Below are 25,544 nucleotides of genomic sequence, written 5' to 3'. Positions count from 1 at the left end.
TTAAAGAGTTACATAAGTGCTCTGCAAGAAGATGGGGTAAATAGTTTAATTTCTTTATTTGCATATGGTTTCAAAATAGTGAGTTTTAATTTCTTTTTTTAAAACAAAATTTAAATGATATTATCATAGTTATTTCCGTAAGGAAGAGTGACGATATCTAGGTTTGATTCCAAGCCACTTATTAGGTATGAAGCCATGTGGTCTCTCTGTGTTACTTGTATAAATACAGTTTATTTCTCTGTATACAGGCCTATCTTACAAAGTCATCATGAGTATTAAATGAGTTAATATATATGAAGCGTTTAGAAGCATGCTTAGTATTTTAAAAAAGCCATAATAAGATTGCTCAGTGGAGAAAATGTTCTCTAACCCCTGAGCTGAAAACCTCTGGGATTAGATGGTGTCTTTTTTTAAAAGATTTACCTAAAATAAATAGTAATGAATCAATGAACACGGAGAGAATCACATAGGAACAATAACAACAACAAAAATGAGGTGGAATCACCTGGATGTATTGTACCTGTGAAAATCTTAGCTTTGTTTTTCCACTTTATGACCATGGTGACCTCTCGCCACCATGGTGTATCTGCTTCCTGCATTCCATCACACTCTGCCCTCCAACAATTCACTTCTCTCAATCAGCTGAGATACAATCACCACATGTAGAAATTTGCTGCACTTCAACACTGCTACCAATGGCTGCCAATGGCCGCTTATTTTCTCTGCCTCTCCTTAGTAACAGTAATCTTTCTGAGAATGATTGTGAAACTTGCCTTAAATAAAATATGTATATGTAACTAGCCTTGTGGGTAGCGGATTTCAATGACACCTCAAATCACCTTCTTCCCAACTTCACAACACTAGGTTTAATACCCTTAGTAGGAGTCAGTCCCCTAAGAATCTTAGACTTATTCTTCCCAGCCCACCAAACATCTGTGCTGACATCTCCTGTGAAATCCTCACCACATTGTGCGTGTCTGAAAGTTAGGATGCAGTGTTGCCTTCAAAACCATGTAACACAATCTAATGCCCAGAAGAGTCACAGTAGGCTTAAAATAAACACTTGTTTAATTCATTAATTAAGTGATGTTGAGTTTGTTGTTGAATCACACCAACAGGTGAGATTCTCCATTGTATGTCCAATTCCTACCTGCATTATGTAGGTTGTGTCTTTCTTTTACAAGCTGTAGTTGCCTACTTTATCTACTTTTCAGAGTGTATTTACCTACTGGACCTAAATTCCCTGTACTGAGTAAATTTATAACAAAGGACATGTAAAGGAGCCCAATATTTTTGGATATATAATTTTTAAAAACATCATAAAATATTATTTTAAAATTACTTTCCTTAAGGGCGCCTGGGTTGCTCTGTTGGTGGAGTGTCCAACTCTTGGTTTTGGCTCAGGTCATGAGATTATGGTTTGGGGTCAAGCCCCATGCTGCCAGCCCAGAGCCTGCTTGGGATTCTCTCTCTCTTCCTCTCTCTGCCCCTCCTCAACTTACACTGTCTCTCTCTCTCTCTCAAAATAAATAAATAATCTTTAAATAAAATTACTTTCATTAAATTTCTTTAACGTTCATTCTTTTAATTAAGATCATTTCTGCTCAATAACATCACTTGTCTTTGATCAGGGTTTCCTTTTCATTGAAAGTGCTAGTTTTTCCTAACACCTGGAAGTCCCAAAAGGCGTTCTTATCCAATAGAAAATATCATTCTGAAAATTGAAATTTCTGTACTATTTTACTGGCATTGGAGATCCAGGAATAAAAATAGTGTATATTACTCTTCCATAGGTAATAATGTGTCAGTGCACTGTATTTTTACCACAATTTCAAGGTTTTTTTTTTTCTTTTTCTTTTTTCCTCTTACATTCCTATCAATTTTAAAACATTTTTGAAAAATAATACCATGACAGACTTACACATTCTGGCTACTGATTAAACCCTTTGTAGGAATGCACAAAGAGCTGTGAAGGAAGGTATTAATAGATAAGGAAGACTTCATGTGAACATCTGAAAGTGAATACTGACCGGCCAATTTTGTAGGACCAGAGAACACACTTGAACTGCAAAAGAGGGGCATTTGGGTGGCTCAGTCGGCTGATCGTCCCACTTTGGCTCAGATCATGATCTCACGGTTGGTGGTTTTGAGCCCTGCTTCGGGCTCTATGCTGACAGCTTAGAGCCTGGAGCCTGCTTTGTATTCTGTGTCTCCGTCTGTCTCTCTCTGCCCCTTCCCTGCTCGCACTCTATCTGTCTCTCTCTCAAAAATAAACATAAAAAAAATTTGTTTTTAAAAGAACTGTAAGAAGAGATGATCCACTATCACAGACTTGGGGGAGATATGCTATACTATTTATGTAAAGATGTTAATGAAAATTCAATGAATTGTATTCATTTACCAACATCAACTAAGCCTGATACATGTTATGCCTTCATTCATTCAGCAGCCTTTTGGGAGAAATAAACTTCAGTGTTTAACAAGGTGCATATGATTCCTCAAGCCTGAGGCCATCCCAAGGATGTATTCATGCAGTGGATAAAGGATTATCTCTAAGCATTTAACTCCTCTTTGTTGTTTCTGAAGGCAGATCCATATTTCCCCCTGGAAGAACACGGTTTAGGTTAACCTCTATATTATCTTCCACCTGTTTAGTCAAAATCAAGAATCCCTTCAAGGACCCCTGAGACTGGCTCTTTGACATAGTCAAAATGAAAGTTAACAATAATACTTCATTTTTGTTGACTAAGATGGCCACAAAGTACCTTCAAGGTTTCATTCTGAAAGCACCCCTGCATAAGCCCTTTCAAAGTTGTTAACCACCAATTTAGTATTAACAATGACCTGTTAGTATTGTGACTAACTTGAATTTAAATAAATAAATTTTTAAAAAAAGACAATGGGCCTTTAGATAAACTAGATACTGATAACTTCTTTGATGCCCAAGATGAGAAAGGGAATTTGTTTTAAAGGATACATTACGGACAAAAAGGATGTTTTTTTGAGAAACTAGGAGTCTTAGACTGATTCCATTTTATTTGTGGTGAATTTGGTTGTTGTTGTTAATGTCTCAGTTGCCCTGGATGGACATATCCCTTAGTAATGCAATAACTTTGAGAATCTAATTGTTTCAACTTTTTCTGTTTACTAAGTTAAACTTCGCTAGAGGTCATTAGCAAAACTTCACAAATCATAGCTTCCAAGCAATGTGCTTTATGATCAAATCACTCTTTTTTTTTTTTTTTTTTTACCTCATGAGTAAAGAGTTGTTCAGAGATTAGGCTCATACATTAGAGGAAAAGAAAATTGATTAATTCAGTGTCATGGGTAACATCTAGTTCTGCTTCATAATTACTCAAAATTTACTTGCAATGTTCAGTCTTGGGCTTTGGGCCATGACACAGGTGTTCTCTAAGAACTTCTTTGGGACTGAATAAAGCAAAGTCTCCCGCGGAGAACCTAGTGAGCCACTGGAAGGATTGTACCTGTAGGAGTTGGTGGCAAATACCAGTTCCTAACCTCAAGCTTTCAGTTCTTTATTTAGACATCAATAAGCAAAGAAAAGAGGGAAAGTGCATAAACTGATAATGATTATGGTATCAAAACACTATTAATTGCTTATTCATGACACTCTAGGGTAAATTACTGTCACAGTGTATGTGGGCTCTGCAGTTAGAGGAACGTGAGTTAAAAATACGCATGGGCTGCTTAATGGATGACTTTGGACTTTACTCAATTTCCCTAAGCATCAGTTCTGTTTATCATGGAGTTGAAATTTGAAGAGTGTTTTGGGAACTAACTGAAATAATATAATGCAAGTGCTCTATAAACTATGTGGCACTTACTATGCTTTAAGAAGAGCTGGTGTATTTACTTTATTTTCTTTTAGTTGAAATTGATTTCCAAGTCTGGGAAGATTATTAATACTATCTGTGATTGAGCAAAGCCATTATTGATTCCAATGAAATTCTAAGGACTTTTATATTCTATCTCATTTAGCCTTATGACACATCTTTGGAACTTTTATCTTTATTTCCAAACGAAGCACCAGGGTCAGTGGGGTTTTGTACATTAGATATATTTATACAGCTGACAAGTGATAAATATAATCACAGATTCTCTAAATTAAAGTCTGTTCTCTTAAAGAAAGTATGATATAACTTGTATTCAATTAGAAACACAAGCACAGGGATGGTAATTTTCTGCATTTTATTTAATAGAGAATGAATAAATTGATATAATAAACCAAAATATACTAACATATCTTTACATTTTAAAAAATATATCCAGTTACAAAATAAAACTCCAGAATACTCTATTTGATCTAATTAAAAGTTGAATTGATAATTGATGAATCAATGATACGGTTTGGGAGACTTCCATTGCCTTCTATATGTCTGACTTACCTCTAATTTTCATACAGGCTCACTAACACGCAGAATGGCTGGATACAAAAAATACTAGCAATTGCTATTGTTGTAATCCAAGGAAACCAGTGTTCCTGGACATACGTCCTCTCCGTGAACCCCTTTGCTTTCTATGTTAATATTTTGGTCTTAAATTTTCATTTTATCTAGAGGGAATATATTTCTTTGAATGAGAAAGGAATGCATGTATAAAAGGGGGAAAAAATCAGAAGATGTTTTAAAACCATCCACTATGGCTGCTACGCAGATTCTGTATAGTATAAGCTACTTAGTGTTTTATATATTGTCTTCACTGCTGCTTCCAGGGGGATAATTCAGTGAATCCAAATTGCCAGAACAGAACTACACACAAAACACTAAGGAATATAAAGCATAATACACATTAGTATTAAAATGAGAAAAGGAAGCTGTGGGACTGTGTCTGATGAGACAGGAAAAAAAAAAAAGCAAGCAAACAACCACACTAAGGGGAAAGTTCATGTCCCCTGACAGTATTTTTCAGAGATTAACAACCTAGCTCATAACACATAGCTGTACTGAATGCATCTCTAACCTGTGCCATCTTTAAAAAACTGATAATCTACTACCTAGTACTAAGTCTTTTCTTTACTCCATATTTTAATCTGCATTTCAATAATTTAATCTGCCTTTCAGAAAGAATTTCTTCTTTCAGTAAGAATATAATAGCCATATTATAATATGGCTAATACTTTATAATTTTTTTCCTTCTCCCTCTGTTTCTCACCAGTAATGGCAGTTGAAGAGTTTCTGGTTTTGAACGATTACAGTTCCAGTTTATGTGCCAAGTATAATATTAGGAATTACTACTTTCCTACTAGACTATAATAATATAATCATGCCCAAGTAGTATAATGTGAGTGTAAAACATCAATAAAATTGTGCATGTCCTAGGTAAAAGCTATAGATATTTGCAAGTTCCCACAGATTCTTAAGTATATGTGAAATAAACACAAGTTTTGCCTTTGTTTTGTTTTTCAAGTCAGGTTATCACACTGGCTGTTATGCCTCAAGACCTAAGGCAAATTACTCAACCCTTCTGAACATCAGTTTGCCCACTTGTAAGAAAGATATAATTAGTCTATGTTGCCATATAGCTGTGCAGATTAAATACCTAGGACATACCTAGTTGAGCATATAGCACAGAATAACTGCTCTCTAAAGAAGAGATAGTATTATTCATGAAAGTCCTATCAAACTTTCATGTGGCATAAATATAATAGTGACTGCCTAAATATTTGTCTTTACATATTATAAAATATAATAGAAATAAACAAGGGGGAGTATATAAAAAAATAACACATACCCTGAGCATAACTAGAAAGCAAAAGATATATGACTTTTAAATAATTTATAAGCAGTAAAATAGACATTCAGCTGTATTAGCTGAGTGAGAAGAACTAGACAGATACTATAGATATTGTGCAAAAAATATAATTGTTAGAGAATTTGTTCCATATTATTTATAGCTTTAAAAAGGAAATGTAAAAAAAAAAAAAAAGGAAAATGTGATATTAGTAACAGAAAATAAAATTTAAGGATTAATCAATTAAAAGAGTGTTTCCTCAAGTCTTTTTAAAACCTTTTTATTATTTGGAAATAATAAACAATCAGGAAAATGATTTATACTTTATAGCTACTGGCTATATTCAGAATTGTAAATCAGTGAGGAAATTGAACCTACAGATAGTTTGAAAGATAGACACAACATAGTTACTTTCAGTGTACAAGAAAGCTTAAGCAAATGAGCACAGTCTTGCTGCCGGAAGCTGAGCTATCCAACCAGCCTGATGGCAGGGCCCAGGCAGTGGACAGATCGGGACTGCAGGGCTGCCCATCAACAGTGAAACTTCTTGTACTCCCGATTTTATGTAATTTGGCCTTAATAAAAGTACCTGGGGAATTGTCTGTTGGGGAATTGCTCTCGACAGACCCCCTGGGAAAAGAACCATTGGGGAAAGAAAATAAGGTTTCTTAAGCTGGAGTTGGACTCTGGCACCTTGCAAATATCTGTGAGCTGCTTATGGGAGCATATTGTAGAAGTCAAAATTTTGTTTTTCCTTTAGTGGATCTTCCCAATAACATCCTTTCATGTTAATACATACTTTCATTTGTTTCTAGAAAACACTACTTTATGAAGCAAGTTTTGGAAAGCTTGTTTTACTTGCTGGTTCCTCAGGGTATAAATAAAAGGGTTCAACATAGGGCAATTGAGGTGTTGAGAATAGCTACCCCTTTGGTCAGTGATGCTCTTTCTTTTACTGAAGGCTTGACATACATGAATATACGGCTCCCATAAGAGATGGAAATGACAATCAAGTGAGAGGAACATGTGGAGAAAACCTTTTTTCTTTGAGTAGCAGACGGATTCGCAGAATGGAGCTAAGAATGCACGTGTAGGAAAGAATCACTAATGCCAATGTGAAGAGCAGAGTAACAAAAGCAAAGTAAAAGCCAATCATCTCTAAAAGCCATGTATCTGAGCACGAGAGTTGTAAAATGGGGAAATAGTCACAGGAGAAATGATCAATTACATTGGCAGCACAGAAATCTAGCTGGAGGATGAGCATGAGTGGTGGGAAAATGGTAAGGAATCCCCCCAGCCATGACCCAAAGACCAGTAGGGTGCAGATTTTCTTGTTCATGATGGTGGTGTAGTGAAGAGGCCTGCAGATGGCAACGTAGCGATCAAAAGACATGGCAGTGAGAAGAAAAAACTCAGACACACCCATGAAGATGAAGAAAAATAGCTGAGCTAAACAATCATTATAGGAAATGGTCCTAACTTTAGTAATGATTGTCCCCCAAAATCTGGGGATAGACACACTGGTGAATGTAATTTCTAAGGAGAAATTCCACAGGAAGAAAATACATAGGACAGTCTGTCAAGGTGAGGATGATGATGGTTGGGTTTCCAGTGACACTTAATATATAAGCCTTAAGCAGAATGATAAAGATTATAGCCTAAAGCTTTGGGTCATCTGAGATGCCCAAGAGAAAAAATTCTAATCATTGTATGGTTTTGCATACTGATTTTTATCATCTTTAAGCAAAATCTGTGAAAAACAAAATTGAGTTTGTGAATGATAAAGGAATTGAGGATCAAATGTTTGCACTATTAGTTCCAATGAAATGAAGCCAATGGAACTTTTTTCCTGTTTGCCTTTTTGCAATATCCACTCAGTCCCATTAAGTAGAAATATTTTGCACATCCTCTGTTGAAAAGGAAAAATGTATTCTTAGGTCTATATTAAAAGTCCACTCACGAGTGACTTTATATAGCATCTGTACTTGTAACCAAATTTTCTATATGTGCAATACATCTCTTATTTATATATTTCTACAACAATATTTAGTAATTATATCTGTAATTTAGATATTGAGATATTGTTTTCAGGTTTCCAGGATTGCATGCTTTTAGGACTGAAATATTTAATTTTGAGTTTTAATTTTTATGCCATGTATAAACTTTAGTTTGTTGTAAAGCTTTGTTGGAAACTGATGACTCAAACACAATTCCTGAGCTTAATAATAGCTGTCATTTTTATTCTTAATATACATTCTTTTTAATATGCTCATTAGATAAATGTATTTCTAATCATAAAAATATAGGACTAGAATTGTCTTAGCTGTAATAAGAGTAAAGTTCTTAATTTATGGGAAAAAAAACTTGAAGCCAGTGATATCCATATTTACATCGATAGAGCTATCTCAGTAATATAGTCCCTTTATATAATTTTTATGTCCCTCATTTAAATTAACAATTAACTTTGTTTTGTAACTATATTCACTTTGTCTTTTCACTCTTAAACTTGAGTACAAGAAGGGACTCATAAAGGTTTTTTTTTTAATCACAAAATATCTCATTGCCTTCTTTCTAGAAGACTAAGTAAAAAATTCTCTATAAGATTTACTTTATAGAAACCACAAATTGCTAAAATGTAGTCTATATGATTTCTGTCTATGTTGTTCTCTCTTTATCTTAGCAACCAGCTTTTATTTGTGCTATTGTAGTTTTTTAAAAAATGAAAATCACTGGCAATGTAATATGAATCAAGTTAGTATCAGTAATTAATTCTCACATGTCACATTTTATACACTAGAATGAAATTCACTTATTACGCATTGTCACATTTCAAAGATCTCCTTTTTATGTCTGTACTTGTTTTTACAGCATTAACTGGAGAAGTCAGTAGGTGGTAAGTGTCAAAGATTGTATTGTGCCTTATTTTCCTTGCTTTATGTTTTTTCCTTGACAACCAGCATTGTCTTCCTTTAGAAAAAGACACATTTTTAGGGCACCTGGGTGGCTCAGGTTGAGCTTCCAACTTCAGCTCAGGTCATGATCTCATAGTTCATGGGTTCGAGCCCCACATTGGGCCCTGTGCTGACAGCTCAGAGCCTGGAGCCTGCTTCAGATTCTGTGTCTCCCTCTCTCTCTCTGCCCTTCCCCACTCACATTGTCTCTCTGTTTCTCAAAAATAAATAAACATTAAAAATTTTTTTAAAAAGACACATTTTTGACACATTTCAGCAAAATTGGCATATCAAAAGACAGAGACTGTTAATAGTTTTTGAACAAACTGAAATATTAAAATATAAAATTAAAAATAGTAAATATGTTGAAGTAGTAATTTGGAGATCCCGGCAATGTATTCCAAAAAATAACCTTATTAATGGGAGAAAGATAAAAATACATTTATTCACAAATACAAAACATACTTTATTTCTGCTATGTCTAATGATCCCAGACAAAAATATAATCCCAGATTTTCTTAATTTGCTTAAAATATTGGAGGCAATGCATTCATAATCTACTTCAGGAGACTTTTTATCATTCATTTACCCTTGCTCTGTCTATGCAGACAGAGAAAATGCAGGCTTGATTGCTATATAGCCTCTGCTAAAAGGAAAGGAATTTTTCTTTATCTCTTTTATCTTTCCATATAAGCATAAACATTGTTGTGACCTAAATTTCAAGAAATTACTATTGTAACCCTGAGAGTGCTTTAAGTAAATTTCCAGGGAATACTGCTTCCTGACTGTAAGGTAAAACATTTCAAAGCTCACTGGATATGATAAAGATTAATACTATCCAAAGATAAAACAAACTTACCTTCTCTAGTCACTCTATAAATGTATGAGAGACCAGAATAAAGAAAATCAGAATGCAGGCAAGATGGTCTTACATGGTATAGTGATGTCATAACATCCATCTTTCCAGAAAGCTAAGCAATACAGTGAGACTAAAAGCAAAAATGTGCCTACCAGTGTGTACAATCAACCTGGTTTCCCCTTGGCTGTATTTAATTTTTCTAATATGCACATGGCATTCAATCTATACTCAGGAGATAAGTTATTCTCAGTTGCTTCGGGTTCATTAAATATAGAGCTGAACTCCACCACAGTAAACCCTTCATTGAGGGTGGCACTCAGGTTTTATTCATTTATACATCTCTACCAGAACAAAGAAGAATGAATTAGTCAAGAAAGAATTTTAATATTAAAATTTTTTTTAATGTTTCTTTATTTTTGAGAGAGAGAGACAGAGTGTGAGTGGGAGAGGGTCAGAGAGAGAGTGAGACACAGAATCCGAATCAGGCTGCAGGTTCTGAACTGTCAGCACAGTGCCCGATGCGGAGCTCAAACTCATGAAGGATGAGATCAGATCTGAGCCGAAGTCAGATGCTTAACCGACTGAGCCGCCTAGGCGCCCCCATAATATTTTTAAAAATCAGAAAGGTATTTTAAACTCATTTTTTAATTTTTTAATTTAAAGAGTTATATAGACTTAATGCCTTGAGAAATAATGTCAGAGAATCAATTATCAAATCAATGGTATATGATGTCAGATGGCATGGCCCTTATGTTTTCTAACTCATCCTCTATTTGCCCTCACATCTTCAAATCAACCAGTATTAAATATTTATAGTATATCCTTTCAGAGATTTTTTTCTGTATATTCACTCACAAACACAGTCATGTTCACACACCCAGAGGCAATTTTTTAAATATAGTAATGCAGTTTTACTACAGAAAATATTTTTGCAATTTTTCTTTTTTTCTTTTTCAGTTAACAATATACAACGGGTATCATTCCTTATAAATTTTCTAGATGGGACTCATCCTTTTATAACGAGTTCATGGAATACCAAAGGAGACTTCTAATAATTTAATAATTACTTTGTTTATTAAGATTCAGGGGATTGACTTGCCATCGATTTTACATCATTTGCTACAATGCTAAGTCCATTTTTATGCTCATTTGCATATATACAAGTGCTACCTGAAAATATATATGAGTACCAAATCTTGATAGATACTTCAAAATTTCACTCCTACAGACAAGAACGTGTCCTTTTCTTTTTTTTTTTTTAAATTTTTTTTTTCAACGTTTTTTATTTATTTTTGGGACAGAGAGAGACAGAGCATGAACGGGGGAGGGGCAGAGAGAGAGGGAGACACAGAATCGGAAACAGGCTCCAGGCTCCGAGCCATCAGCCCAGAGCCTGACGCGGGGCTCGAACTCACAGACCGCGAGATCGTGACCTGGCTGAAGTCGGACGCTTAACCGACTGCGCCACCCAGGCGCCCCGAACGTGTCCTTTTCATTGCATCGTAACCATCACAGGTATTAAAAATCATTTATACATTTTATAAAAGAGAGATAAAAATGGAGCCATAATTCACATAATGATACAGTATCATATAGATCAGATCACAGTTCCTAGATTTTGAGGTTAAAGTGACCCAATATTTTAGTAAAATTGCAAAATTTATTTAACTTACAAAATGTATTAATCCTTTATATCAATTTCTTTATTCATAAAATGGGAGGACTAGTAGTCTCAACTCATAGGATATTGTAAAAATTAAGTGAAATAATGAATGAAAGTCATTCACCCTCACATATGTTATTTTCCCTACTGGAACTGGTTTCTTTGGCATCTAAATTCACTTCTAATCATTCATAAATGTTAATTTATCTATTTATTTGCTTATATTTGAGTATAGTTGACACAAAACTATTAGTTATATTAGTACATTAGTTACACTATTACATTAGCTTCAGGTGGAAAAGTAGTGATTCTACAAGTTTATACATTATGCTACTTTTACCACAAGTGTAGCTATACAATGCTGTTACCATACAATGCTATTACAATAACATTGGCTGTATTCCTCATGCAGCATGTTTTATTCCTATGACTCATTCATTCCATAATGGAAGCCTGTACCTCTCACTCCTATTTAGCCATTTTGTACCCCTGCTCCCCTCTGGCAACCATCATTTCGTTCTCTCTATTTATGGTCTTTTTGTCTGTTTTTTGTCTGTTTGTTAATTCCTTTGTTTTGTTAATGCTAGTTTAATTTTACCCTTTATAGTAGTCTTCTTGATTCTTTGATTTTCTCAAACTTTGGTAATTCCCTGTGCTACCTCTTTGTAGTAGTAATTATATTTTGATTGTTAACAAGGTGTCATCCTTCCTAGAATAAGTTTCACAGTGTGCTACACATGTGGTTATTTAAAGTATGAATCCAACAAAGTAGGTTTAGAGGGAACATACCTCAGCATAATAAAACCCATGTATGAAAAACCCACAGCTAATTATCATCCTCAATGGAGAAAAATGGAGAGCTTTTCCTCTATAGTCAGGAACAAGACCGGGATGTCCATTTTCACCACTGGTATTTAACATAGTACTGGAAGTCCTCGAAATCTGCAAGGAGGAAGTAAAACTTTCACTATTTGGAGGTGACATGATACTATATATATAAGAAACCCAGAGTCACCTGTGTGGCTCTCAGTTGGTTAAACATCTGACTCTTGATTTTGGCTCAGGTCATGCATGATCTCATGGTTTGTGAGATCCAGCCCCACATTGGGATCTGTGCAGACAGTGCCCAGCCTGCTTGGGATTCCTTCTCTCCCTTTCTCTCTGCTCCTCCCCAGCTTGTTCTCTCCCTCCCTCCCTCCCTCCCCCCCCCTTCCTCTCTCTCAAAATGAAAAAATAAATTTAAAAAACAAAACCAGAAAAATGAATTCAGTAAACTCACAAGATACAAAATCAATCTACAGAAATCTGTTGCATTTCTATACACCAATGATGAAGCAGCAGAAAGAAAAATTAAAACAACAATCCCATTTACAATTATACCAAAAACAATAAGATACATAGGAATAACCTAACCAAAATGGTGAAAGAACTATACTGAAAACTATAAAACTATAAAACTATACTGATGAAAGAAATCGAAGGTGACACAAGCAAATGGAAAAACATTCCATGTTCCTGGATTGTAAGAACAAATATTGTTAAAATGTCTATACCACACAAATGCAATCCCTATCAAAATACCAACAGCAATTTTCACAGAGTTAGAACAATCATAAAAATTTGTATGGAAACAAAAAAGACCCCAAATAGACACAGCAACCTTGAAAAAGTAAAGCAAAGCAGGAGGCATCACAATTCCAGACTTCAAGTTACATTACTAAGCTGTAGTGATCAAAACAGTATGGTATTAGCACAAAAAGAGACACATAGATCCATAGAACAGAATGGAAAACCTAGAAATGAACCCACAACTATATGGTCAATTAACCTTCAGCAAAACAGGAAATAATATCCAATGGGAAAAATAAATATTTTTTACACCATACACAAAAATAAATTCAAAATTGATTAAATGTGAGAGCTGAAACCATAAAAATCCTAGAAGAGAGCCCAGGTAGTAACCTTTCACATCAGCTGTAGCAATTATTTTCTAGATATGTCTCCTGAGGCAAGAGAAACAAAAGCAAAAATAAACTATTGAGACTACACCAAAATAAAAAGTTTCTACACAGCAAAGGAAGCAGTCAACAAAACTAAAAGGCGACCTATGGAATGGGAGAAGATATTTGCAAATGATACATCTGCTAAAGGGTTAGTATCCAAAAATTTTAAAGAAATTATAAAACTCAACACTCCAAAAACAAATAATCCAGTTAAAAAATGGGCAGAAGACATGAATACACATTTTTTACAAAGAAGACATCCAGATATGAAATAGACACATGAAAAGATGCTTAACATCACTGATCCTCAAGAAAATACAAATCAAAACTACAATAAGGTATCACCTCACACCTGTCAGAATGGTTAAAATCAACAATATAAGAAATAACAAGTTTCATAAGGATGTGGAGAAAGGGGACCCCTTTTGCACTGTTGGTGGCAATGCAAAATGGTACAGCCACTGTGGAAAACAATATGGAGTTTCCTCAAAAAGTTAAAAATAGAACTACCCTATGATCCTGCAATTGCATTACTAAATATTTACCTGAAAGATACAAAAATTCAAAGGGATACATGCACCCCAATATATGTATACATATATATGCATATATCATGGAATATTACTTAGCCATATATGATGGAATATTACTTAGCCATGAAAAATAATGAAATCTTGCTATTTGCAATGATGTGGATGGAGGTAAGAAAGTATTAAACTAAGCAAAATAAGTCAGAGAAAGACAAATACTGTATGATTTCACTCATATGTGGAATTTCAGAAACAAAACAAATGAGTGAAGGGAAAAAAAAGAAAGAGGGAGGCAAACTAAGAAATAGACTCTTAACTATAGAGAACAAACTGTTACCAGATGGGAGGTGGTGGAGGATGGGTGAAATAGTTGATGGGGATTAAGGAGGGCATTTGTGATAGCACTGGGTGTTGTATGGAAGTGTTGGGTCACTGAGTTGTATACCTGAAACTAATATTACACTATATGTTAACTAACTAGAATTTAAATAAAGATTTAAAAATAAATAATCAAAAAAGTTAATTGATTTATTAAGGAATAAATGAACAAACAGTTCTCCTTTCAAGATCTGGGATTTACTGAGTAAAAAGGATTTATTTTAGAATACCTTGTTGCAGAGGTCTTACTCTCCCTGGGATATTCTAGAGCTTAATATTTAGACTTGTGCTAGCCTCATGGGAAATTACACTACTTTAGTGGTGATATAATTCATTACCCTGCTTTTATCACTCTTTTTTCTCATTTTTTTCCTCCATTACATTAGAAATATAATTTTCAACCAGGTTGCAAAAGATATTGGAATTTATATGAGTGGGTTACATGGATTAAATATTCATAGTCTCAGGATCTTGACATAATGTCCTATAAATTGAACAAAAAGATGCAGAATGAGTTTCATCTCTTTTTTTTAATATATGAAATTTATTGTCAAATTAGTTTCCACACAACACCCAGTGCTCATCCCAAAAGATGCCCTCCTCAATACCCATCACCCACCCTCCCCTCCCTCCGACCCCCCCCGACCTTAAACCCTCAGTTTGTTCTCAGTTTTTAAAAGTCTCTTATGCTTTGGCTCTCTCCCACTCTAACCTCTTTTTTTTTCCTTCCCCTCCCCCATGGGTTTCTGTTAAGTTTCTCAGGATCCACATAAGAGTGAAAACATATGGTATCTGTCTTTCCCTGTATGGCTTATTTCACTTAGCATAACACTCTCCAGTTCCATCCACGTTGCTACAAAGGGCCATATTTCATTCTTTCTCATTGCCACGTAGTACTCCATTGTGTATATAAACCACAATTTCTTTATCCATTCATCAGTTGATGGACATTTAGGCTCTTTCCATAATTTGGCTATTGTTGAGAGTGCTGCTATAAACATTGGGGTACAAGTGCCCCTATGCATCAGTACTCCTGTATCCCTTGGGTAAATTCTTAGCAGTGCTATTGCTGGGTCATAGTGTAGGTCTATTTTTAATTTTTTGAGGAACCTTCACACTGTTTTCCAGAGCGGCTGCACCAGTTTGCATTCCCACCAACAGTGCAAGAGGGTTCCCGTTTCTCCACATCCTCTCCAGTATCTATAGTCTCCTGATTTGTTCATTTTGACCACTCTGACTGGTGTGAGGTGATATCTGAGTGTGTCTCTTTAACAAACAGTGCTGGGAGAACTGGACAGCAACATGCAGAAGGTTGAAACTAGACCACTTTCTCACACCATTCACAAAAATAAACTCAAAATGGATGAAGGACCTGAATGTGAAGCAGGAAACCATCAAAACCCTAGAAGAGAAAGCAGGAAAAGACCTCTCTGACCTCAGCCACAGCAGTTTGTTACTTGACACATCCCCAAAGGCAAGGGAATTAAAAGCAAAAATGAACTATTGGGACCTCATGAAGTTAAAAAGCTTCTGCACAGCAAAGGAAACAATCAACAAAACTAAAATGCAACCAACAACAGAATGGGAAAAGATATTTGCAAATGACATATCGGATAAATGGCTAGTATCCAAAATCTATAAAGAGCTCACCAAACTCCACACCTGAAAAACAATCCAGTGAAGAAATGGTCAGAAAACATGAATAGATACTTCTCTAAAGAAGACATCCAGATGGCCAACAGGCACATGAAAAGATGCTCAATGTCACTCTTCATCAGGGAAATACAAGTCTCATCTCTTCTAATTTGCTCCCAATACTGATATCACACTATGGACAAAGCCAATGACAAAAGCAATAATTTGCAATCTGAGACTAGGTCTTTGGTTATTTTTAAAGTATCTGCATTGTCTGTTGCCAACTTGACCTTACAAATACTGTCTTAGTTGTTCTCTCAGTGTTGTGGAAAAACTGGGATGCTATTTCTGAGAGTTCCCTTCTCTGAATGGTTCTAATTTATATTTTGTCCGTGAGAGGACTTGGTACAAAATTTGGAAGTTGGAAGGGAAGCAGAGGATATTGTTCAGTTTGTAGTCAGGCTGGTGAGTGGAGGCTAGATCCATAGTGGATTTTCAGAAAGTATTTGAGAACTAACTACCCACTTTATTGTTAAGATTATTGGTAGATGCTCTCTCAGAAATAACTGAGAGTCACTATGATTTCCCATTAAGCTTTCTTGACCCATTTTCTATAAGGCTTCAACATGAGATACTTGGAATTAGTTTCCTCAACATTCCGTCTGGTGTTCAAACGTTTCCTTCTCTATCTCTGTCATTAGTTTTATTTGTCATTTATTTTATTTTTATTTTTATTTTATTTATGTCATTTTATTTATTTATGTCATTTTATTTGTCATTTATTTTATTTTTAAAGTTTATTTTTATTTATTTTTGAGAGACAGAGAGAAGGGAAGAGAGAATACCAACAAGGCTCCACACTATGAGCATAGAGCCTGATGTGGGGCTTGATCTCATGAACAGTGAGATAATGACCTGAGCAGAGATAAAGAGTTGGATGCTTAACTGACTGAGCTATGCAGGCACCCCTATTTCATTATTTTTAAAAGCTACAATTCCTCCATTATCTCCTTTATTTCCAGAGTAGTTACAGAAATCCTACCTTCAAATGAACCCTGACTAATAACAGGACCCATGCTGTAAGAATTTACAAATTTGTGATTTCCTATAATTACAATATTTTGTGATTTCATATATATCTGACAGTATAACTTTAAAACAAATAAATATGCTGACTCATGAGAGGTTAGCAAAGACAGGAGGTAAGACAGTGTACTATTATTCTTCAGCATCTCTTTGTGAGTATCAACTCCTAAAGACCAACTGAGCTGCTAGCACAAAGGAGAAAAGTAGGTAGAATTTTGCATCATGCTACATTAGAAGGAGAATAGAAGATGTTAATTAGGAGTTGGGATGAGATGCCAAAAAAGCCACAAAATGGTGATGGTATTCCTCTACATGTGTCCTTCTTATGTTCCTCTAAAGATAATTCCTGTAATTCTGTAACTCCAACTGCCATGGAGAATGGGAATTGAGTAGTAGATTCAGCAAGGCATAGGGGGAATAACTCCTTCCAATTAGTTTCCCTTTGGCAGACGCTTATCAGAAGGACATTATGGGAGGATACAGGCTTTTAGGGATTGACGTTTCAGTATATGGTGTGTGCTTGATTGTTACAGTGATCAAAGCAAATGACTCAGTCTTGTGGAAAGATTCCTCAGAGAATATGGGCACCAGCGTGTGGGAATTGGGAGGGAAATCTGGCTATCACAAAAGATCACCAGAGGTCTAAATTTTCTAAATCAAATATGCTAAATTGGATTTGGCTAAATTGCATTAACAAAAAGGAAAAAAGTAAGGATGCATGCAATAAAATGGGTCAATGTCAAAAATATGACTGAACAAGAGAAATCAAACTTTAAAGTTCACAATTTGTGATTTCTTTTATAAGAAATTCCAAAAAGAAAAAAGAAAAAAAAAGAAATTCCAGAAAAAAACAAAAGTAATGTATGTGACCATAGGACATCAGTGGATACTTAAATTCAATGGCAGGCATGGAGAGTAGAGGGAATGCTTTTGAAGAGGCAAAGGGAATTATTTAGTATAATGAAGATATTCTGCATATGTTTTGTCAATATTTGCCCAAATCTATGGGATAAAAATGATTGCATATGCTTTTATGTAAGATATACTTAATAAATTTGATTACATTGACACAACCAGAATGGATCAGGAATTTTTAATTTACAAATGGTTTAAAATATAGAAAGATCCCCAAACACAGAAATAAAAAATTATACCTTGAATTTCTTCCAAGGGTCACTATCATTTGCATAATATAGTGATTTTGACCAACGTCCAGGGTTTGATTATTTCTACACAGAACAATAACTGATAATGTTTATAAATACTGTATACTGCAATCAACTTCTTCCAAACTCTTGTTCATGTTGGCACTTTTTGGCTTCTTCCTATGAATCACAAATGTTCTTAATGGCATCAGAGTGGTAAATCCTTTCCAGAAAATTTTCAATTTACTTTGCCCAGATCCATCAGAGGAATTAGTATCTATGGCAAATCTAGCCTTGGGAAATGTATTTCTTAGATTATAAGACTTGAAAATCAAAATTATTTCTTGGTCCATGGGCTGCAGAATAGTTGTTTTAGCAGCCATGAAAACAACATCAATCTTATTGTACAACTCCATGAGAGTTCTTGAGTGGTCAGGTGCATTGTCAGTGAAAAGCAATATTTCAAAAGGAATCTTTCACTGAAAAGTAAGTCTCAACAGTGAGCTTAAAATATTTAGTAAACCATGTTTTAAACAGGTGTGCTGTCATCTAGGCTTTGTTATTCAATTTACAGAGCACAGAGCGTAATTCTTTTTTTGTTTGTTTATTTTTGACAGAGAGAGAGACAGACAGACAGAGACAGAGACAGAGTGGGGGAGGGGCAGAGAGAGCGAGAAGGAGACATAGAATCCAAAGCAGGCTCCAGGCTCTGAGCTGTCAGCATAGAGCCCAATGGGAGGCTCAAACTCACAGACTGTGAGATCATGACCTCAGCTGAAGTTGGATGCTTAACTGACTGACCAGGCACCCCGGTTTAGCATAATTCTTAAGAGCCCTAGGATTTTCAGAATAGTCAATGAGCATTGGTTTCAATCTAGAGTTACTAGCTGCATTAGCCCTAACAAGAGAGTCAGCCTATCCTTTGGAGCTTTGAAGCAAGGCATTGGGTACTCTTCTTTGCTATAGAAGTTCTATATGGCATCTTTTCCCACTATAAGTCTTTTTCATCTACATTTAAAAAATTGGTGTTTAGGCTACCTTCATTAATTATCTCAGCTAGCTCTTCTGGATAACTTGCTGCAGCTACTACATGATACTTCCTGCTTCATTTTGTAATTTTATGTTATGGAGATGGCTTCTTTCCTTAAATATCATGAGCCTTTTTGGATAAATACCTAGTAGTGCAATTGGTGTGTATACATACACACATACATACACATACATAATTGGTGTGTATACATACACACATACATACACATACATACACACACACACACACACACGATAGATACTACTACTTTTGTAATTTTATGTTATGGAGATGGCTTCTTTCCTTAAATATCATGAGCCTTTTTGGATAAATACCTAGTAGTGCAATTGGTGTGTATACATACACACATACATACACATACACAATTGGTGTGTATACATACACACATACATACACATACATACACACACACACACACACACGATAGATACTACTCAGTGATCAAAAAGAGTGAAATCTTGCCATTTGCAACAATGTGATTGGAACTAGAGCATATTATGCTCAGTGAAATAAGTCAGGCAGAGAAAGACAAATATGACTTCAATCATATGTGGAATTTAAGAAACACAGTGGATGAACATAGAGGAAGAGAAGGAAAAATAAGATTAAATCAGAGATGGAGGCAAACCATAAGAGACTCTTAAATACAGAGAACAAACAGGGTTACTAGAGGGGTATTGGGTAGGGGGATGGGCTAGTGGGTGATGGGCATTAAGGAGGACACTTGGGATGAGCACTGGGTGTTATATGTAAGTGATGAATACTTGGGTTCTACTCCTGAAAGCATTACACTGTATATTAACTAACTGGCATAAAAAAATACAAAAACAGCAAAAATACAAAAATGAAACCTCATGAACCAATCTCTGCTCGCTTCAGACTTTTTTTTTCTGTAGCTTCCTCACCTCTCTCAATCTGCATAGAATTGAAGAAATTGCTCTGGATTAGGCTTTGGTTTATGGGAATGTGGTGGCTGGTTTGATCTGGTTAGAAAACCAGACCATTACAACTTTCTCCATGTCATCAATAAGACTGTTTGACTTTTGGAGTGCCTGGGTGGCTCAGTCAGTTCAGGTGCCTCATCAGCTCAGGTCATGATCTCGTGGTCTGTGAGTTCAAGCTCCCTGTCGGGCTCTGTGCTGACAGCTCAGAGCCTGGAGCCTGCTTTGGATTCTGTGTCTCCCCCCGTGCCCCTCCCCCACTCGTGCTCTGTCTCGCTCTGCCTCTTAAAAATAAATAAATGTTAAAAAATTTAAAGAAAAAAGACTCACTCTCTTATCACTCATGTGTTCATTGGAGTAGCACTTTTAATTTCTTCAAGAACTTTTTCTTTGAATTCACAACTGAATAATTAGCACAAGAGAACTAGCTTTTGGCCTGTCCTGGCTGTTGACATGTCTTCCTCATTAAGCTTAGTCATTTCTAGCTTTGATTTAAAGTGAGAGACAAGTGATTTTTCCTTTCACTTGAACACTTAGAGACCACTGTAGGGTCATTATTTAGCCTCATTTTAATATTGGTGTGTGTCAAGGAATAGAGAGGCCAGAGGAGAGAGAGAAAGGGGAACAGCTGGTCAGTGGAACAGTCAGAACACACATGACATTTACTGATCACATTTGCTGCCTTATATGGACGTTGTTTATGGTGTTCTAAAACAATTACAATTACTATTGTATGTTACTACATCAAAGGTCACAGATTACCATAACAAATATAATGATAATGAGAAAGCTTGAACTATTGTGAGAATTACCACAATGTGATACAGAGATGAGCAATGCTGTTGAAAAAATGGTGACTACATTTGCTTGATGCAGGATTGCCACAAATTTCAATTTGTAAGGAATGCAATATATGCAAAGTGCAATAAAGCAAAGCAATATCTCAATAAAATGAGCTATTCTTGTACCACATTTTTTTTGTCCATTCATCATTTCAAGGTTACTTAGGTTGTTTCTACTTTTTGGCCCTTATGCATGATGCTGCTATGGAAATGTGTGTAAGAGTTTTTGTGTGAGCGTGTGTTTTCAATTCCTAGAAGTAGAACTTCTGAGTTATATGGTAACTCTATATGTAACTTTTTGATGAGCTGCCAGACTTTTCTGAGTGGCTGCACATTTTACATTCCCACCAGCAATGTATGAGCATTCCAATTTCTGTACATCATCACTTGTTATTCTGTATAATAGCACTTGTTATTTTTTGTGATGTATATAACCAACAGATATGTACACAGCACACATACTGTGTACATATGTACAGGCATCATAACTGCCCCAGTGACTGCAAAATGGTATGTCATTGTGGTTTTGACTTGCATTTTCCTAGTGACTACTGTTCTAGAGCATCATTTCATGTCATTTTGTCCATTTGTCTATCTTCTTTGAAGAAATGTCTACTCAGGGCCTTTGTCTATATTTTGTTGAGTTTTTGGTTTTTTTTATTGTTCCCTTATAGAAGTGAGTTTATATGAATTTAACCAAGGAGTGCAACACTTGTACAAAAGAAATAACAGAACAAAAAAATTTTAAAAGTCCTAAATAAATAAAGGCATCCCATGTTACTGGATAGTAGATTTGACATTGTTAATTAAGATGGTAATATTGCCCAAACTTATCTACTCTATGGAATCAGTGCAATCCTCATTAAAATTTCAACTGCTCTTTTTGCATAAATGGCCAAGCTAATCCTGAAATTCATCTGGAATTTCAAAGGACCCTGAATAATCAAAACAGTATTGAAAATGAGGAACAAAATTGAAAGTAATACTTTCTAATTTCAAAACTTAATATAAAACTACGTTGATCAAGACAGTGAGATACTGAAATAGCAATTAAACATAGCTCAAAGGAAGAGAACTGAGAATCCTATACTAGACCCATACATGTATGGTTAATTGATTTTTCACAAGGGTGCCAAGATTATTAATGGGGAAATAATATCCTTTTCAACAAATCACGTTAATGATAACTGAACATTTTTATACAAAATGTGACTTTAATCTGTACCTCAAACCATACACAAAAATTAACTCAATAGAAATCAAAGACCTACATATAAGATCTAAAACTATAAATTTCTTACAATAAATGATAAATATACATCTTTGCAACTTTGGATTAAGCAATGATTTTTCAAATATGACACCAAAAGCACCAGTAACAAAATAAAATAAATAAATAAATACATTTGACTTCATCAAAATTAAAACTTTTGTGGCCAAAGTACACTATCAATACTCACAAACCATATCTAATAAGAGCCTAGTAGTTTTTAAAGAACTTATTAGAAAGCTTTGGGGGCCTAGAATATAATAACTTGAGCTTATTTCCTTCTAATTGCCATAGAAAAGAAGATGGTTAACAGTGCAGGCTTAAAATAGTAAAATAAATCAGAACACAAACTGAACTTAATTTTTTTCTTTTCAGGGCCACATGCATAGTAGTTACAGCATTAAATACCTTAGTGATTTTTTCACTCATGTTTCTCTGATGGAAAATTATATTCAATATGGGACTCTATATATTTCAGGGATTTCTTTGAAGGTCATTTTTAAAAAATCTGACAGGGTATCAGTAATGCTCCCTTCTTTAAAAGAGTTAAATATATGAGTGAGTACATGCAGGAGTGGGCAGAAGGAAAGTCCAAGGAAGACACAAAAAGTCTGTTTTCATTTATGCCATATATCCAAATGTTCAACAGTTTGGCTCAGTTTGTTTTCCTAAATATCCCTGGAACCATCACCTGGAGCTTCAGATTCATTGACTCTATTGCATTTCAACTCTCAGAAAACTCATTTCATTTAAAATATTAGCCCTCTAACTTGTCTTCCTGACTCCAACATCCAAAAACCCATCCTCAATATGTTTAACATAGCAGTCTTTAAAAATAAAAATCTACTTGCATAGGTTCTTATATTAAAAAAGAAAACTCTCGGGGTGCCTGGGTGGCTCAGTCAGTTAAGCACCTGGCTCCAGCTCAGGTCATGATCTTAGGGTTTGTGGATGCCCCAGCTCTCTGCTGTCAGCATGGAGCCACTTTGGTTCCTGTCTCCCTCTCTTTCTGCCCCTCCTCTGCTCTCTCTCTCTCTCTCTCTCTCTCAAAAATAAATAAACATTAAAAAAAAAAACAAGAAATAAAACTCTCATTGGAGCCACATGCATCAGAATTGGCTACAGTCCATGTTTCTATACAGCAATCCAGACAAATTGAAAAGACATTTTAGGGATAAGAACATTGACTTTGTTTAAAAAAAGCTAACCAGGTGTGTGATTCTTATTCACTCCAGATTTTTAGGTCTCTAGACCTACCAGATAAAGTCCTGGTGCATTTTAGGACATATGAGCCTTTTATGATTTGAAGCCTGCCTTTTTTTCTTGCCTTGTTGAAAATATTGGAATGACATTTGAAGAATTTCCTAGAGCCCCAGTGGTAGCGCATGTTGTTATATTGATGTCTGTATAATTGATAACATCCTTATGATGAATATCTAATACGTTTTTTTTTTTTGAGGAGGTCAGTACCATGTTTTGTAAAGTAAATGAAATTTAACATTTGTGTTGTTAACTAAAGAGAGGACTCCTGCTGAGGCACAGAAAGGAATGCTAATCATAAAGAGAAACAGGAAAGGATAGATGTATTGTGCTGAAAGCTCTGGTTAAAATATTATCAGGTTAACTAATTGAAGGGCAGATTAAGTTAATTTATGAAATGAGTAAACATTTCTATTTACTTTTTTCTCCAAGATTTAAAAATTAAAGTTTCTTTTCATTTTTTGAAAAAAGAGAAAGTCTTTTGGAGTATATCTTTGAAGGCTTGTTTCACTTGCTGGTTTCTTAGAGTGTAAATGAAAGGGTTTAATAAAGGGGCAACTGAGGTATAGATAACAGTTACACCTTTGGATAAAGTCACCCTTTCCTTTGCTGTTGGTTTTATGTAATTAAAGATACAGCTACCATAAGTAAGGGAGACCACAATTATATGAGAAGAACAAGTAGAAAAAGCCTTTGTTCTTTTCTGAGCAGAGGGGATTTTTAGAATGGTCTTGATAATATATGTGTAAGAAAGAATCACTAACAGCAGTGTGACCAGGAGGGTTAAAATAGCTAAGACAAATGAAAATAATTCCAGGAAACGAGTGTCAGTGCAAGAAAGCTGCAGCACAGGGGAAATGTCACACATGAAATGATCAATTACTCTGGAAGCACAGAATTCCAATGTCAGTCCCAAGGCCAATGGTGGAAATGTAAATAGAAAGCCTGATGTCCATGAACTGAATAGAAGTTGGTAACACACTTTGTTGTTCATAATCACTGGGTAATGTAGGGGTTTGCAGATTGCTACATAACGGTCAAAAGACATGGCAGCCAGTAGGTAAAATTCTGTAATTTCTAATAAGAGGAAAAAGAATAACTGAGATGCGCAACTGTCATAGGATATCGTTTTGTTTTTAGTCACGATGCTTATCAGGAATCTGGGAATACAGATTGTTGTCAATGAAGCTTCCAAGAAGGAGAAATTTTGGAGGAAAAAATACATGGGAGTCTTGAGGCGGGGATCTAGCAAGGTAAGGAGGATGATGGATAAGTTCCCCATTACACTCAACACATAATTTAGAAAGAGAAATACAAAAATCACAATTTGCAGTTGTGGGTCATCGGTCAGTCCTAGGAGAATGAACTCCATCTCTCTTGACTGATTCCTCATTTCAGATTTGAGTCCTATGAAATAGACATAGGAAAACAACCCCAAAAGTGGAAAGAAGAAATTTTTTTTTAAAAAACTACAAACAGAAAGATAAACATAGTCAGAAATGTAAACAAGTTTAAAAGGTTGATCCAATTTAACAAGACAGATGATACTTAAAATTATAGCATAGATCAACCTATGCAGCCTCTCATTGTTCCATTTGAGCCACAGTTATAACAACAGTATTGAATTTTTTCTTTTTCCCTATTTGCAATTGAAAGATAATTTAAATTTGAGCTGATCATCTCCAAATGAGCTGAATTCTGTTTAAATGTTCTAAATAAACATAAGTATGACTTTAAATGTATTTTCTTTGTATATCTTATAAATTATTGAAAAATGCTCATAACATCTAGAAAATTGTACCAATGTCAACTTACAGCGTTTATTCAAAGTCCTTAGCTCACTAAAACACTTAAAAAATATGTGAAATATAGAAATAATGACAATTACATATTTTTATATGATTGAAATATTCTAATAATTAATATTCATTAATTACTTAGTCCCGATGTAGTACATCCCCATTGTTCCTTCATCTCATTTCACTTTATTATTTTTCTTTGGTTTCAAACACATCAGTCTTCTCATATTAGTTGCATTTAATCAGGAAGTTTTGACTATTGCATCTGCATGAAAATAGAAAAATCTATGACAGTTCTAAAGTCAATGGATATTATCTGACTTGTACTTGCAGAATTGCTTTTTATATATGATCTAGATATTTATTGCTAATTATAAATG

The 25,544-nt window shown here is 35.0% G+C and overlaps 1 protein-coding gene and 1 pseudogene across 1 annotated transcript; both read right to left on the bottom strand.

Annotated features, from left to right (window-relative positions):
- Nucleotides 1–6,552: 6,552 nt before the first annotated feature.
- LOC102950980 lies at nt 6,553–7,473 on the bottom strand (annotated as a pseudogene).
- Nucleotides 7,474–23,819: 16,346 nt separating this feature from the next.
- LOC102963941 (olfactory receptor 6C6-like) lies at nt 23,820–24,791 on the bottom strand. Its single transcript, XM_015537235.2, has one exon. It carries the CDS (start codon nt 24,756–24,758, stop codon nt 23,820–23,822), a length of 939 nt encoding a protein of 312 aa, XP_015392721.2. The 5' UTR covers nt 24,759–24,791.
- Nucleotides 24,792–25,544: the final 753 nt, after the last annotated feature.

The sequence above is a fragment of the Panthera tigris genome, chromosome B4 (assembly GCF_018350195.1).
Source record: "Panthera tigris isolate Pti1 chromosome B4, P.tigris_Pti1_mat1.1, whole genome shotgun sequence".
Classification (NCBI taxonomy): domain Eukaryota; kingdom Metazoa; phylum Chordata; class Mammalia; order Carnivora; family Felidae; genus Panthera; species Panthera tigris.
Note: the sequence above shows the minus strand (reverse complement) of the source record. Positions and strands in the feature narration are given on the sequence as shown.